We start from the raw sequence: 19,016 nt of genomic DNA, 5'->3' as shown, positions 1-19,016 counted from the left end.
TAAATTTAATGATTTGTTACTTACATCGGTTTTATAAAAAGACAAACATTAAATATAAAAATTTTTTCATTTTTTTTTTAAATATATAAAATAACCAAACGTTCTGAGTACTTCTTTAGGATTCTCTGGAATAATTTTTTTTTTTTTGGGGGGGGGGAATTTTATAAAATCAATTCTATGTTTTTACATATTTTCGATTATCTCCAAAACGGCTCAAACGATTTTGATAAAACTCAGTAAATCAACGAGTAATTAAGTTGTATTTAATATCAAATAAGCTTTACTTTCATTAAAATTGATAAACAGAGCTAATATTCCCTAGTTTAAAAAAATCTTTATGTTTAGTAACTTTATTTTTTTTATTTAAAAAAAATAAATAGTTCTAATTGCTAGCAATAATATACAATGTATTAATACAAAAAACTATCGAGTTTCATGAATAAATGAAGGAGAAAAAGGAAAAATAAAATCCCATTCAAACAGAACTTGCCGAGACCACAAGATTTTTCCTGACATATGGTCGGAATTCATTCATATGGAATGCTTTGTTTTGTTAAACTGTTGTGTTCCTAGTAAGAACAAAGTTTGTATTTGTTATTCCCATCACAAAAAACCCTAAAATACCAACTTTTATAGCAAATTGTTTCGAAATTTTCGCCTTTTCAGTTCTTTAAATTTTTTTTCGAAAATTACAAAAATAGCGTCAACTCCAACACGATGTCACAAACCTAAAAAAATGTATACATTAATTTTAAAATTTACAGATTAATCATTAATAAACTTAAATACATTAATCAAAGACGCTAAAGAACAGAGGGAAGGCGCGAAGTTCTACTCCATCCTCAAGACCTAGCATTCGTGCGATTTAGTATAAACGCGCTCCTGAGAGTTAGACCACATGATAAGCATATTATCAAAAGCTAATATATCCACTCCTCTTATAAATAATAAATATACAAATCAGAATATTCATCGGAATTTTTTTTAGATTAAATGTAATTTAATTTTTTCACTTTCATAAGTTGAAATCAAAATGAACAAAAAAAAAAAATTCGACTCATGAAATGCTTCGATAATATTTTAAACTTGAAAGTTATACATCTATATTTTTTTTATTAAAATAAATATAAGTTTTAAATTTTTTTTTTTTTTTTTATATATATAATCAAAAAATAGCTATAACTTCTACAGGCACCCACCAATCTAAGCAATACTTTGAGCCGTATGTGATGCGCGCTATCTAACATTTTTTAAATATATAAATTAAACCAACGTTTTGGTGTACTGCCCCGTCTTCAGGGTTCTCATGTGTTGTGTTTTTTATTACAGATCTATGTAGCACCCTTTGTCCAGTACATATAATTTTATTTCAGTGGTTTTATTATATTTTTAAAAAATTGTTTTTAAATCTAACGAAATAAAATTATTTAGATTGGCCTCAGGGAGCTATGTAAATATGTAACATTTAAATAAAATTTATTATATAAGAACGTTGGTTTATTTTATGTATTAAAAAAAAAAGGGAGGGGAATAAGAAAAAAGAACTATGTAAAGTACTAAATTTATTTTACATAATATTTTTTAAACATTCAAAGATTATCTATGCCATAGTAGAAATAAAATTTCTTTAAATAAAATATTAACCGTATATACTAGCCTTGTATTTTGTTAGAGCACGTTCTCGGGAAATATCAACTCTTGGAATATTTGAAGAGCACTGTTCATCAAGATATGAAATACTAATAATCTGGATGAAGGAAGTTATAATAATTCATGTTGAGCATCACTCTTTCAAGACAATTCCCTAAGTGACTTAGTAAGTTAGCTTACTATTAGCCAGGAATTACTTATCATGAAATGCTTTAGATTATTAAAATACAAAAATAATAATAAAAACAATAAATAATAAAACAGTGATTGATTGGCAATAATAATAAATGAGTTGTTTCTAAAATCATATTTATGTATAATATAGAAATAGAAAATTCAATAAATAAGTACCAAAAAAAAACCTATTCATATGGTCTTGGCTTTCACCTTTCAGCTGTAACGAAGCTAAGCACTAAAACTAAAATATCTAAAATAAAAGTTGAATAGTTTAGAAATAATTAAAAAATGGAAAATACAAATCAATGGGCATTTATACGTTGCAATTGTGAACTATATTGATTAGTTGTAATCTCAAATCATTATTTAAAAAAAAGTAAATTTTGGTTTCTCTAAAGAACGATCCCTTTTATTTTCTCACAAATATAAAAAAACTGAAATATTTCAAGTGGCTTGTAAAAAAAAGTTATGACTTTTTTCATTTTACATTTTGTACTCTATTTAGAAAAATAATTTTCTTCTTTACAGCACAAGAAAAATGTTTATTGATTCTGAATATGTATGAAAAGATTGTTGATGATATAATTACAATAAGAATCACAGTTTGCTTCCTAAGAGAGATCAAACTACCTATTCCAACTCCTCAGGTTCAGAAGAATGATGAAATTTACCAGGAAAATGTACTTTTAAATTTTCAGGAAAGACAGGAGGTTTACCTTTACATCGTGACCCATCAAAATTAGTATATCATAGACATATATATGTATTAATTATAAGTTAGCGAATTAGTACATCGTTCATCCTTATTCGACTTGATGGTATGCCCTATCCAAATGTTGTTATATGGAAATCATATCATCGTCTCGGTGGAATAGGATGAAGGATTGATTCACCACCATCTTCATTCCTGATGCCATTAAGATGATGCTCTAAAGAAGCTTTTTATCACTACAAAATGGTTTTTATAGTTTTGTAGTTCTAGAGTTAAAACTATGTTTTAGAGAGTGACCTTAAAATCATATACTTTTCTAACCGCCCCTAGTGACCTTAGACATTTTTTTCTTAAGATTTTGAGATCGGTTTGGGAAGATTTTGAAAATTAAAAAAATAAATAAAATGTTATTAAACTTATCTTTATTATTTGTCTACCATGAAACAAGACGTAGTCGGCCAGAATAAAATCCATTTCAAAATATCTGTTTTATTTATAAAACTAATAGATAGACTCAAACCACTTAGTTTTTGGATTTTTAAATGTGACCTGCAGTATAAGTAGGGATTGGATTTTTATATGATCAAGAAGTAAAAATAAGTACATAAATATTTGTTTACTTTTATCCAAATATGTAGTAAAAAAACCTATAAATATTTTTATTTAAATAATTTCTAAATTAGAAAATTCAACTTAAAAAGTCCTGAAAATAAAGAAAATGCCAAATACAACTTTTTAATTTGTTATAAGAAGGTTTTAAAAAGGAACAAAAAATATTAAATTGTAATTTTTTTTCATTTATCTTTTTATCTTTATCTTTTTCATTTATAAATTTGCAAGTAAGATACATCTTGCAAACAGTCAACAATTGTTTTGTAAAATCGATTGGTACCGATCCACGTCTGTAGACATAATAAGTCTATTGATAACATAAAAATAATAAAATTCCTTGAACTAAACTCATAAAATTTCATAATATTACATATTTATTTTAGGCTTCCTGGAAAATAATTGAGAACTATCTCTATTATCATTTATTGATATTATACATATTTGCTATAATCGTCTCAATTTAAAAAATAATCTTTTAGATAAAAAATATATATCAAGTAAACAAATAATGTTATAAAAATTTAAAATCTGCAAAATAAAATAGGAACTATGCACTTATAAGATAAACATGTTTTAAAGAAGACAATACCTTTAAAAATATGTTAAATAAAATTTATTTAAAATATCGCGAAATGTTCCCAGAAAGCAGAAATACGTAAATAGTAGTAAAACAAATATTTGAAAATTTTAAAAATCACATACTTTACATTTTTAGTTTGTTTATATTTTATTTTACCCTCCCTACACTAGACTATGCTGAAGACATCTTGGATAATATTTGGTACAGTGAAAAACATCATCAAGTAATCATGAATGGAACAGGAACCAGTCATCGTTACTCAAGAAGTCAAAGTCCATCTTTCGTATGAAACAATAATAACCTCAACTTCGTCTCAGTCCTAAGTTTTCTTAAGACCGACCTGATTCTCCAAAGAAAATTCACCACTAGTTAAAAACATCATATTTATTAGTTTATGTTAGTATTAAAAGTATAAGTGTTCTAATTATGTGTTATATAGTTGAATATTACAGTAGCAGCATCACAAAGGTATATTAAGTCCATATTTTTTGATTAATCATGTATTCTTGCATAGAAAAATCTTCGAAATTCAATCAGAAGGTTGATTGGAAGACAGATGAGGGAGAGAGGTGCACATAGGGTGATAGGTTGGATGTGTGTGTTATAGGTGTTACACTCTAGGAAACTGCTCCGAGGTGGCACCATCGTCGGCAGCTTCAAGATAGACGTGAGGACTATCTATGATACGGATGGTAGCCCATCATCACAACATCTATCATCATTTATACCTCACCATCTTTCTCTTCTTCGGCCTTGGGGTTTGGAGCGTTCTGGGTCTTCCTCAATAAATATGTAGATAAGGTTTCCCATAGAGATCAGGAGGTACAGGCACATACTTCCTAGTATACCTATGATATACATATAGGCGCGTTTTTATAAAACATACAATTATATATTTCAGTCTTCTCAAAAAATTAGCAAAACATAATTGCTCCTCTTTTTAAATTTACAATTGAAAACATAGTTTCTAAAATTCAATAAACATTTAGAAAAATGATTTTTTATTCTAATAAATGTTATATTACTTTTTGTTTTTTTTTACAGTTTGACTAATGGTACGTGACCTAAATAAGATCCATTTTATTTTGATGTTTTTTTTTATATATCCACCAAAAAATAAATGTTGAATATTTCCTTAAAACGGGAAAAGGAGACTTAAGATAGTTTAATTGAGCAATATTTAAAAAGCGTCTGAAATTGGAAAACGGCATGAAATAACAAAAGCTATTATTTATTTGATCTATTATTATTTAATTATTTTAAATATTTTATAGAAATAAAATCTGCTATATCGTAGTAATATAATTAAAATATAAATTTTAAGCGTGTAAGTATTCATTATGTATGTAGGGGAAATCAGTGTACTTTGGGTCAGTATTTTCTAATTCTATTGAGCTTCTGAAATTATAAACAATTTTATAAGTTCAAAATAGAGCGTTATAAGTCATGGTATGAAGATACTTGACTTATTTCTAAAATATTTTATATTTAGATTATGACTAGAGAAAAAAAAATAATTAAAGAGCCAAGCTACAATTAACATAATTGTATCTTGGGCTTGATTTGTACCATAACTTTACCTTGTGCAATATTTGTTTAAATGGGACTTATAATTACGGTAAATTAACAAAAAACACAGAATAAATGAAATATTGTGTTTCATGATATATACTGATATATAGTCTATAGACTATATCTAAATTAGTGTATCTCAAATAATAAACATTCGGTATGTATCAGTATGTAGCAATGATACTTAGTATAATGATATGACATTGTCTTGTTGTGTTAGATTCAAAGTAAATGTATACTGCTTAGAGCTTGTCTTTATTATAAGCTAAATAGATCACAAAACAAAAAACAACTAATGCTTTTGAGAACATACAGATCTTTTTGATAAACAATAGTTCAAAGAAATCGTTCCAACTATGTTGTGAAAACGAATGAAGGAATTAAAGCGACTTAAATCAGAGAGAGACTGAAATCCAGTCTATCCAGTCCCACAGCAGACACTTTTATGTAGACAAAAAAATTTACCAGGTAAAACTTTTGTAAAGGCGGTTCAAGCTACATTGTGCCTCTTATCTACCTCCTATTGTACACGTATCTCCCTCCCATACATAATTAATAAAAATATAAAATAAATAAATAATAAAAAAATAATATAAATAAATATAAAATAACATGGATAGTCGTGATTTCGGCAGATAAATTACTTTGAAGAACAAAAGTAATAAGTAATAAAAATGGGCATTTAGTCTTATTTCAGTCACGTACCTAACAAAGTTTTATTAAAATATAAACTCTTGATTTCAACTTTAAATTTAGGAATGAAATTAAATCTCATAAATCATTGAATATTATATAATTGAAGGCAAAAATAAATAATTATATTTTTATATTACATTTCTTACTTAAAATCTAATTCATATAGTTCTAATAACATGTCTATATGTAGAATTAATAAATTATCTAAAGCTCCAAACTCTAAGGTCGATTTTGATTACGTATTTGCACCACATTTTTTAGAATAATATTTCCATTATTCTATTCAAATGTTGAAGTATTTTTCTGTTTTTATATAATAACTTGTTTATGCCATCCTATGTAAGTTATAATGTACGAGCGCTTTTCTATCTTCTCCTTTTTATTTGTATCCCTTATTTTAATTATTTTTTCTGTTTCCTTATCCTTCTTCTTTGTGTCTGGACTGAAAGGTCATGCAGTCCAGGAATATCTTGAGGACAGACAAAATGTTGGGAAGTTTCAAGTTGGACGTTGCCACCGTATGGCAGCAGCCAGGTAGACCCTAGTTGACTCTCCGGCAAGGAATTTGCAGAGATCAATCTCTATTCAATCATACATTGATTATCATTCAGTAATCAATTAATATGTTTTTCTCTATAAATTTGACAATATTAGTCTCTCATTTGAAAATTTGTATTTTCAACATTAAAATAAACGAATCTCTGTTTAGACGATTATACTCTAAGCAAAATATAAATATATCTTTTTTTAAAAAACAATATACAGTACATTCTTCATATTTCAACAATGTTCTAAATATCCTAGTTTTGACATTACTTTTACGTCAGTTTTATGAGCGATCTTGATTCGATAATTATTCGTATAAATAAAAAAATTAATAAATTTGTACCTCTAAAACCCATGAAGGATCAGGGGTGCAGTACTTTGTAAAAAAGAACTGTTACTAGATCAGCGGTTGTGCAAGGAGATGATTTGGTCAGAATCACGCTCGACCGGACTCCAAGCCCAGGAGGGTTCCTGAACCCAGAGGATCGACTCACGGCTACAGTAGCAGAATAAATAATTGTTACAGCCGGATTCGAACCCGAGTCCTTGAATTTAGTAGCACAGTGCTATGCCACTGAGCCACGCCGCTCCTCAAATGAAATTATAATATCCAATAATTATATCATTTATTAGGAAATTATACTTCAGTATCTAATAAAAACAAAATTTTTCCATTATCAAACCATATGCTTTATTTTCGGACCATCGTATACATTTTGGAGCTCCAATGAAATTCCACGTTGAAGAAAATTTATATTTTATATCGATACAAAAAATAATTAATGAAACAAACTTCATTTCATGACAAATTATTTCCCAGTGGACTGATGAAACTGGTGATAAAGAATGCTCTCGACAAAGCTCCTAGTTTTTACAAGGGGGATAGAAAATTTGTTAACGGAATAATTTTTTTTTATGTCTCCCTTTCTGATCATTTAAGAGATATGGGAGGTTATCTATAGCGAACCAATCTATTCTAACCATGGTTGGGAGTCATGTTTTTATTTCGTGGGACCGCCACAAAAAATAAAAGTCGACCCTTATCCCGCATTTCCCCAGCAAAGACCTACGCCTCAATTCCATTAAATACAGAGGGCCATTATGTCACTAGACTAAACATTGCCATTTCAACATAACAGTCACATAAAGAAGAGCCCAGGTATTTACTTTATTTTTTCCAAAAGTAATGGTATTACAGAAAAAACACTAGCATTCTCGTCCTACTCTAATAATGTATTTCCCAAGAAATAAAGTAAGTAATGATGCAATTATTGTTTATATCAAAAACATAAAACAGCTTACTTTCAAAATTACACTTTTGATGTAATTTCTAATTAAGTAATTAATATAATTATTGCATTTATAATCTTAAAATTCTTTCTTGAGACTGGCAATTTTTTTACTAAATAATTCAAAAACACTATCCAAAATTATAGTCTCAAAACATTTATTTCATTTACACGTCCAACGTTTCGGCCAATTCGGCCATCTTCAGGGACAATCTTAATTTACTATGAGACATATCATTTAACCATTTTAAAAAACTCCATACAGGCTATTCTGCCCAGGTCAAAACATTTATATCTATTATGTCAAAAATACATTAAAAATCACAGTCTAACTATTTCTCTTTTACCACTATTTTATTGGTAAAAGAGAAATAGTTAGACTGTGATTTTTAATGTATTTTTGACATAATAGATATAAATGTTTTGACCTGGGTAGAATAGCCTGTATGGAGTTTTTTAAAATGGTTAAATGATATGTCTCATAGTAAATTAAGATTGTCCCTGAAGATGGCCGAATTGGCCGAAACGTTGGACGTGTAAATGAAATAAATGTTTTGAGACTATAATTTTGGATAGTGTTTTTGAATTATTTAGTAAATAATTATTGCATTTAAATCATATTGCTATCGCTCATAAAACTGACGTTGGGAAAATCATTGATCATTTATTTTGATCTCAAGTAAAGTAACTAGATTTCTAAAAGGATTTCAATAATTTTCTAATAAATTGCCATTATTATATATTCATCAATCTATGTATATTTTATTTGATGTTTTTATTTGAATTGGACTGTTCGATAAAAATCTTAGGAATTGATTCCGACTGGAATGTGGACAACGAAACGATCTCTGCAAGTCCCTCGCTCTTTTAGATCCCTTAGAGCGTTATTATAAGGCTTCCTCCTTAGATAGACTTATCCTTGTAGTACCATCTTTAAGCTTAAAAGATCCGATTAGCAAATATAAAGCACTGAAAAAAAATATTACCATAATAAATTTAGTTTTAGAAATAATAATAAATATATTTTTATAAAATATTAAAATAGCTACACATTCTAAATTAAATAATATGTAAATAAAGTTCATTAGTTTAATTAAGCACGATGTTTAGAAGCACTTGATCAAGTTTAAGACCTACACTAGCCCCGTTGTAGAACAGCAAAAACGTAATCCGTAAGTTTATGGTAGCAAAAACACGAGTATGTTTACGTTTGTAAGGGTAAAGTCTTCGTTCGTGACCGAAGCGTTCAACTCTTTGTCTTCTTGTTTTACGGCACAGATAGAGCACGTACAATAAACAGCTACTTACTATCATCTTTCTTTTTTTATCCAATAAAGGAATTTGTTTGTTAAGACGGAGATCACATAAGTGGCTTTCTTAGTTATTAATAGAAAGATGCTAATTAACAAATAAATGTTCCAATGATAATAATTTTAATATTCAGTACATTAAATTTTCCAATTACATAATAATTAAATTATATATAATCTTTTCACTTTCTTGGGACTGCTATATATTGTTTAAATAAACCAAATGGTATCCATTCTTTATTTTACCATCAGTCCAACGTTTCGATCTATTCAGCTATCATCAAGAACAATCTTCAAAAATAAATTAACACCTCACATCTAATTATTTAAAAATGTTTTGCAGGCTATTCTGCCCAGGTAATTAATAACAAGTCAAATCACCCTATTTTGTCTAAATTTAATTAATTTTTAAGACTTTTAATTTTAGTTCACCTTAACACTATCAGCTATCTTATCAGCAAATCCATTTATATAAGGATAGTTGATAGTGTTAAGTTGATCTAAAATTAAAAGTTTTAAAAATTAATGAAATTGTTGCAAAATAGGATGATTTGACTTGTTATTAATGACCTGGGAAAATAGCCTGTATAACGGTTTTAAATAATTTATGGTGAGGTTTAAATTTATATTTAAAATTGGCCGAAACGTTGGACTGTTGCTGATATCATAAAGAGTGTTGACGCTTAACATGGATACCAATTGATTTATTTAAACAATAATAATTTAAATAATAATAATCGTTTAAAAAAAGTTATTAATAAAAGTAAATAAAGTATATTACTTTAAAGAAAAATATGCCTGTCAAGTTTATCCAGTCAACACACAATTTTGACTCTTTTGAACGGAAAAAATCATTAAATACTTCAAAATTTGAAAAGAAGGTGCAAAAAGACAAATAGATAAATTAAATTATAATAGATAATATTATATTATAAATATTTCTGTTTCAAGCGTTTTGTGATTGTATTTCAAGTTTTTAATGAACTGTTAAGTTTCCTAGAAAGTCTGAATAGCTAAAAAATTTACGAAAACCATAAAATTGATAAAACCCGAAAATTTAAAAAAAAATCTGGAAAAAATAATTTTAAACTTATTGCTAATATAACCAATTATAAAATGTATATAAGACAACTTCATTAACATATTTTCAGAAAATTAATATTTTTTGGGGGTAATTTCCAATGTAATATTTTATAATAAGGAAAAATCCCATAAAATGAACAAGACATAAAACATCAAATAACTAATAATAATTAGCCTTTCTCAATGTATATAATTATAATTATCAATCAACAATATTTTAATAAAATTAAGAAAAATTTTAATATAAGGGATTTTCCTTGAAAATTTATTAATAATAAAAAAACTTCCAGCGAAACATTTATAAAACGATAAATTCCATTTTAAATATCTTCAAAGGCTTAAAAGTGTTATTTTTTTTTTATTTACTAGGAAATTTATCTTATATGACCTTAAGAGAAACCACCTAATATTTCACAATGATAGCAATAATGCAGACTTTCTTGGAAAAAAGATATTTTCTTAAAAAGGTTACCGTCACGATTGAAATATTATACCAACTGTTATCAAACTGAGTAACCATTCTAAACTAATATTTTTCTTAGTTGCGTCACGGAGTTATTCGATATTCTAGAGGAAAGTAAATTTTTGATTGGTTTGTTTCAGTATTGTGTATAGTTTCCTCAATTTACTAACACATTATTATAGTTCTCATGGCCTGATTTTTTACAGAATTAATGTTATAATTTAGGGAAGATGGTTGAGACGGCAGTTTTACATGTTACTTAAATAGCAAAGAAACATTTATTTCAAAACAACGTTTCGATTAATGTTGCAAGTCTTCTTCGGAGCTGAATAAACAAGATAAAAGACTTTGGGAAAATTATTTAGTGATAATCAAGAAATAATTATTCCAGTAAAATATGACTATATAGAAAACAGGGTAGCTATGTAGTGACGCACAATACTACTAACTCGAAACCTGATTCAGCCACATAAATAACAACTGTTTTGTTACTTTAATCGTGAGTCAACGCTGTGGGTCGGCGAGCTCTTCTGGGTCCTACCCAACCCTTCTATCAATTGAGTACCTTTAATTAGGGAACTACTGCAAATAATTTGGTGGTTCAGCGTGATCTTGAACGGATTATCTCCTTCCACAAACGTTGTTCAAGAGGCATTACTTCCTTACTAAGTACTGAATCTTTCATAGGTTGTAGAACAAATGTTATTTTTTTATTTTCAATATGATTATAGTCATCTTATAATCTCTATTAACTTTATAATATTTGTCAATGTATTTTATTTAGCCCTGAAGAAAACCTGCTACTTAGTCAAAACACAGGTTTCAAACCTGTCTACCACTCCAAAGGTTGTGAGTTCGATTCCCCAGCCCTACCGGGTTTTTTTTTTTTCAAGTATAACATTATACAATACTCACTCTTTCACTCACTCGGGCATTTGTGAGGCCCGTTAGCCTATGGGTGGCACTCACAAAAATATAGGTGCGGGAGTGACGAACCCATCCTAATAAAAACCACATCAAGAAACGCGCGATGTATTTCCCTTGTAGATCACGCGCGGCCTTGCATCCCCACGGTCCGTCGCCTTAATAATAATAATAATAATCCTATAATTTTTATAAATTTCAAAATATTTTTTATGTGTTTTATTCAGAAGACTTGTTACTTAGTCGAAACACAGCTTTCAAAAAACAGTTTATTTGCTATCTAGGCACCATTTTTACTACACCGGGATCATCTTGCAAAGATTATATATAGTTAATTTTGTGATTTCATTATAATATCTAGTGTCGCAATTAAAAATAATAAAAACCGATCAACTGTAAGTTATCTCCACCAATTCCTAAAATAGATAATAATAGTAAAGTAATAAAAATTATTTTCAGACCATTTCACACCTAATATTATTTATTAATGATTAATCTATATTCGTGAATTTCGGTTCGTGACGGATTCGGGAAATACTAGCTTTAAATGTTCCGGGAAGAGGATCTTAGCCCTGTCTGGTCCTTAAGGAGAAGTCCATATATCTTTTTGACAGCTTGAGACCCTCCTGTATAAAAGGGGTTATCTATTTAATAGGTCCCATTCTTATTTTTTTTTTTTTTTTTTTTTTACTTTATTTATTAGGTTGTCATTTCAAATTTATTGCAGGCTGTTAATAAAAGTTTTAAATTGGATATTTTCTTAGCACCTGGCATGAAAATGCATGAGCATGAATTATTATTATTATCATGATATTGCTTTTTAATACTCCATTCTTTTTTTAAAATATTTTAGCTATATACTTTATAAATTAATTTATTACTATTTTATGAAATATTATAAATTTATACATAAAATATTTATACTGATTGTAAGTGAGCAGCATTATTTTGTGATACTCATAACTATTAAAAATATTTTTTTACATCATATATCAAAATAATTTGATAACTTTATTCATGACAATTAATGATATATATTTTTGTGAATTTTGGAGATCAGCCAACTAGACAACTATATTGAGGTGGCCTTTCCCAACTTTATTGTTTTTATAGTCATGCCCTACTATTTAAAAAATCATTTTTTTTTAACAAATAATTTCTTCAGCTAATTATTTAAAAACTATTGTGTACTTGCAATTGTATATTAAAATATATTCTACATTGCAGTGCAAAACCGAATAGAAGTGAAATGGAGAAAGGTAAATGTGGGTTTGAATTGGTTTTTTTCAAAACGTAACCGTTCTTTCTAGCAGTTAGTCAATTTAGCAATAGTTTTTTCGATTCCTATTTTGTCTACTTATATTTAGTGTTTTTAAATTATTTGTGTTTATGAGGTTGGTTTAACATGAATTTAAATTTAGTTGTTTATTTCCCGATGTGTGATTTTTGGTGTATCAAGTTTAAATTTATGCCTTGTTTATCTGAAATGTGTGGTGAAAGCAGTTTGGTGAGGTTTGTAAGGGTTTTTAACTATAGACGTACAATCATATTTGTGTTGACATAAGTTTTTTTTGAGCTACTGTTCTGAACTTCAAAAATAAGATTTCTCCTTTTCACAGGGACTTTCGTATTTTGGAACCTCGGAATAGTAACTCAATATCATATATTATCTTCTCTAGAGATACTGTTCCGAAGTCCAAAATATGAAATTCCCTGCGAAAAGGAGAAATCCTATTTTTGAACTTCGGAACAGTAGCTCGAAAAAAATGTTACATCAACATAATTATAATTGTACGTCCATAATAAAAAAAAAAAAAAACCTTACAAACCTCACCATACATTTCAGACAAACAAGACATAAATTCAAATTTGATACACCAAAAATCATACATCGGGAAATAAATAAGTTCAAGCGAAATCTAAAAGAAAGAAGTGTTAACTATAGAAAAATATGAGAATCGAGCTATCAACAAAAAATCAGATAAACAAATTTTAAATTCATGTTACTTCAACCTTATAAACACATAGGACATAATAAACAACACTAGATATAAATAGATAAAATAAAAAACAGAAATAACAGACTCACTTTTTGGAAAACCAAAACAAACCATTTACCTTCAATTACTTGTATCAGAGGAATGTAGAATAGGTGGTAATAGACAATTGTAAGTGACGTTTGTATTTATTAATCTTAAATTGTACTTTGTATATTTTATTTTATTTTTTTTTAATAGTTGAAGAAATTCTTTGATTTAAAAAATTGTTTATTTGATTGAAGAGCTGTATTGAAACGTTTATTCAAAGTTGTGAAAGGTTGCCTTAATATAGTCTTCTTGTCAAGAATCGCAAATAGATATTTGTGATACATTTTATATAATTTTTTTTCCTGATTATTGACAATAGATGTATTTTGAGGATCTTGAAGTCCAGTCAATAATAAACTACTATATTTTAGTATTGTTCTCATAGGCTTTTTAAATAATTGTTAAATATTATAATTATTAACATACGGAATACAAATTTTTGTCATTGAGATATCATAACTAGCCAGGGATAATCAGTGTAATAATTAAGTGTAATCATCAGATATTTAAATAAGGCTGAAAAGAAACATTATTTTTGTTTTAAACGTTCGGGAACTAATATTTCATACATACATTTAATTTAATAACTCATTGACTACAACTAACTTGTATAAGATTTATGATTTATTATATTGATTGTTTGAGAGTGGTTTATTTTATTATTAACACAAACTTCAAATGATCCAGTTTTTCCCTCAACTATTTATTTTATAACATCTCCAACGTTTCGGCCCTTAGACTATTCTCAAGGAGACAACCTATAAAATTTTATTTCATATTATTATTACATTATTTCCTAACAAAATACTAATGTTTTTGAATATACTCTAATCATTGATGTCATAATTCCTTAAAATGTATTTTTTGCAGGCTAATTGCCCATGTCATATCATTAAAAACAAAAGTAATATCATAACAGTTTCAAACACTATTTTTAAAAATGAATATTCACTTACAAACTTTATAATTTAAATATAAAAACTATTCCACAAATTAGTTATAAATTTTGTAAGTGAATAATCATTTTTGAAAATAGTGTTTGGAACTGTTATGATATTATTTTTGTTTTTAAAGATATGACATTGGCAATAATCCTACAAAAGAGACATTTCAAGGAATTATGACATCGATGATTAAGGTATACTCAAAAACTCAGTATTGTATTAGGAGATAATGTAATAAAAATATGAAAACAAATTTTATAGGTTGTCTTCTTAAGAATAGTCCAAGGGCCGAAACGTTGGATATGTTTTAAACTAAATAGCTGAGAGAAAAAGTGGATCATTTGAAGTTTGTGTTAATAAGAACTGGTATAAGTTCAGGTTTATTTATAGTTTTCTCTAGTATTAATATACTGGTTAATTATTGACTGAACATCAAGATGAAGAACCTCACAGCATATTTAAGGTGTTTAAAATATTCAAGTAACCGGTGAGTTATATCATTTTCTATACTGGAACTCAGTTGATGAAAAAAAAATTACAACAATTCCTTAGAATTTAAATAGATTACTACAGAAGGATATAAAATGAGCATATTAAAAAGAATCACAAGAAAAAAAAGGTTTCAAATATTTCCATCCTTTATATATATATTTAGTATTGTATAGCCCCTAAAAATAAACTATTTTGCATGAATTAAAATTTAAAATATTAAAAACGTTGAGGGCTGTAATGCTTACTTGGATCATGTTAGATTTAAAAAAACGCCGCTTCGAGTAAATATTTTACAGTGATTTTTAGTAATACTATTTGTATGGTAATATTTTAAAACAATTCTTTCGAGTAATAAAAAAATATAACGTGAGGCTAATAGTAAATAATACTTAACTCTATTTTTTCAAAGATAACTTGTCCAGATTTACAATTAACTTAGGACATGTCAGTGGCCATTTGTATCTCGTATTTGGGATGAGATACAAATCCATTTGTATGTTGCTCCTCATTTATTTGTTTATATTTATATAAGTCCAGTGGAAAGGATGTTCGATATATTCCTGGAAATATGATCTCAGCCTTCTCTATGGTTTTTCATTCATACTAATACTTGAAAAGATGTTATTTTTATCTACAAACTTCTCACTTCTACCAGACTGGTATTATTGATTAAATAATATAATTTGTATCTAAGTTAAGTTCCAAACACTCTTTATTATTACTTTAAATGTCCAAAGTTTCGGCTAATCTGGTTATCCTTAAGGGCCATCTTAAATATAAATTTACACATCTCATCCAACAATTAAAACTTTTTGCAGGACATTCTGCCCAGGTCAATGAATTAAGTCAAAACAAATTATTTTTTCACTTTTCCATTAAATTAAAACTGGGCCTTCCGTAGCTCAAGTGGTTAGGCGCAGTCTTACGAATCTGATATCTGCTGGCGGGGCCGGTTCGAATCCGGCCTGGGGTGTTGACTTTTTTATCGAGTGACAATCCCACAAAATAAAAAACTTTACCCCCCAACCACCGTTAGGGAGTATAGGACTCCATTGGAAGTTTTGGCTGAAAGAAAAATTTAAAACTTTTAATTACAGATTAACTTAACTTGGATACATTTTTTTTTATTATATTTAAATGATTTTTTTTTCTGGTTTTAAAAAATGGTCTATGATCAAGAACGTCACTCATATCATGTAGTCATAGAAATCAAGATTTGAAAAATTGAATCTCTTCATTTTTTAACTCGCTCTTCAATGATTATTTATGATCATATTAAAATTTCAAGTATCATTATCAACATTATATAATGATTGGTACTTTTTATGGTACCTTTGAAAATACTTAAATCATTACTAATTGAAATACTGAACATTCTTAATTATTTAAAATGTATCTTTTAATTTTTTGTAGTGATATTGATTTTTCACTAGATGGCATATCAGCAAATATTATATTTTAAAAATTGATTTATTAAAATAATTAGCTGTTTAATTTATTATAATATAAATATTTTTTTATTTTGTAAAATTAAAATAATATTACATTTTGGGTACAGAGATGGGGAGGTAATAACAACAATTAAGTTGTAATGTCTTTGTGTTCTTAATAAAATATAAATAAAACACACAGTCCCTTAATTAAATAGTTTAGTTGTTTATTAGTAATAAAACTTCTTAATATTGTACTTTCATTACTGGATGAGTATACATTAATTTAATGAGTTGTAGTGAATAACTCTTCCTAAGTAAATCTCTTTATTTTAATATATCAGTGACAGCGTTTCGGGGCCATCATCCTATCATCAGGTACTCTTAACATTATTATATCCTCACATTTAATACCTAAATAATAATAATAAACCAATAATGGATATGGTTGCTAAATATTGAAGAAGCTTGCCGCAAAAAGGAAGAGGCCATACGCCAATATTTTTTCGCAAAAAGAACTGGGGTTAATCTCGCCATCTCAAGGATGGACTTTGGTTTAACTGCGCTTAATCTGAGCAAAGGTGTTGAATCAACAATCGTATCACAAAATGAACGAGTGGAAGAATGGAAAAGCAATTCTCTGCATGGGAGATTCTACAGCCAACTGAACGAAGCCTCCATAGGCAAAGAAAGACTAGTTGAATGGCTCTGAAGCTTAGTTTTAAGAGTAGTGTATTGGGCGATTTTATCTTCAGAAAGAGACTCCATGATTAATACTAATATAAATTGAAATTCTAAAGAAAATTGATAATATTTGGGTGAGTGGTATGATGATTACAAAAGAAAATATAGATTTTGTCTACTTTAAACCAAACCAAAAATGTGTTAACCGAAGGACCAACCAATAAATTAATAATTTTAACAATATCCGGCCCGGAGGACCAATAGATGTTACCTGAACTGAGAGCCTCAGTGAAAGACTTTCCTCTTGCTAGATAGAATATGCACTGGGAAAATTATTTTTAGGTTGGAAACATGAATTACATTAAAATGTTTGAAGTCTATATATAACAAATAAATATCATATATTATAAAGAAAGAAAGTACAATGAATATACATACAAACGAAACGAAAGAATTGTAAAACTAATTAATTTTATTCATTAATAAAAAAAAGAAAAAACAATTTTACAAACACTTAAAATAATTGTATAATAAAAAACTAAAGAAAACTGTCGACGAATGTGCCTTGAGCAAATGTGTGTAAATGCTTATATATAATTTCACCAGATGACAGTTGAGATGTTCTGGAAGCACGCAGAATAGGGGCCCCCGTGTGAGTGAAGTGGCATGGCCAAAAGTCTACCATGTTCTGACAATAGAGCCTGCGAAGCTGCGGGGAAAACTAAAACTGCAAAACAATGCCGTCATTGTTAACAATCGGTGATTGCCTTTCCTTTCTCATCAAAGATCGCAACGCTTTTGTTTACAATCACATGTTTTCTTTTAGTCAATACATATCTTATAATTAAAATAAATCGATTTTACAAACTGACTAAACTAATAAAATTATAACATTTTTATTCAATTTTGCTTCAACAATATGTACCGTCAATATCTACAGAGGCACAACAATGTGGCCAAAATTTTGCATCATGCCCTGACGATTAAGTACAACTTAATTGAAGATAAGAGCCCTTATTACAAGTGCCATCCAAATAGACTCCTCCAAAAAGGTCCCCTCGAGCTCTATTGGGATGAATCAATTTTACGGACCATACAGTACGCCATAATAAACCAGATATCCTCCTTATAGATCTAAGAAAAAAGAAAACGGAACTTATTGATGTTGGGATCTCCAACGATAATAATATAAGCTCCACTGTGGGAAAAAAACTGAGGAAATACCCAGGAATCGGCTATAGAATTGAAAGAAATATATAAATTGGAAGGTGTTACCATTACTCCATTCATAATATCCACGAATGGTCTCCAAAATCAACTGTGCCAGGCGTAAATGGTTTGGGGGTGCCAATAGATGTGCTAAGAGAGGCTTAAGATAACTGACTGATCTTAGACACAGCACGTATAGTGCGAATATTTTTAAATACTTGAATCAAAGGAAAAATATGAAGGTGGTTGAACTTCTAGGTCCCCCACCTCAGATACTCTAATCGCAATACCGATTAAAATAATTTACTTAATAATAATAATAATTAAACTAGTTTCCTTATTTAGTCTTAGGTGTAATAGTCACAATAAAGGGGTAAGGGGATGAAGGGGCTATGTAACATTTTTTTAATCTTTAGTGTGGATGAATGGTTTGGTACCTATCTAGCTAGTCTGAGGTACTCTAACCTCAAAATTCAATAATTAACTGAGATACCTAGATCTGGAGGGGGCTATGTACACTTCAAAACATAACAAGTTCCAACAAAAAAAATTGATC

General features: G+C 28.3%; 1 protein-coding gene across 1 annotated transcript in view; it reads left to right on the top strand.

Moving 5' to 3' along the window:
* The window catches only part of LOC106685085 (otoferlin), a gene marked incomplete at its 5' end in the record, with an annotated part of 241,026 nt that overhangs the window by 163,879 nt on the left and 58,131 nt on the right, over positions 1–19,016 (top strand). The window contains 1 exon segment of the mRNA XM_024359161.2: positions 6,449–6,533. Within this exon segment, the coding sequence (XP_024214929.2) occupies positions 6,449–6,533 (85 nt within the window).

Source organism: Halyomorpha halys, unplaced genomic scaffold (assembly GCF_000696795.3).
Source record: "Halyomorpha halys isolate HHAL.00 unplaced genomic scaffold, Hhal_1.1 Scaffold657.1, whole genome shotgun sequence".
Taxonomy (NCBI): domain Eukaryota; kingdom Metazoa; phylum Arthropoda; class Insecta; order Hemiptera; family Pentatomidae; genus Halyomorpha; species Halyomorpha halys.
This window is presented reverse-complemented; position numbering and strand designations above follow the sequence as displayed.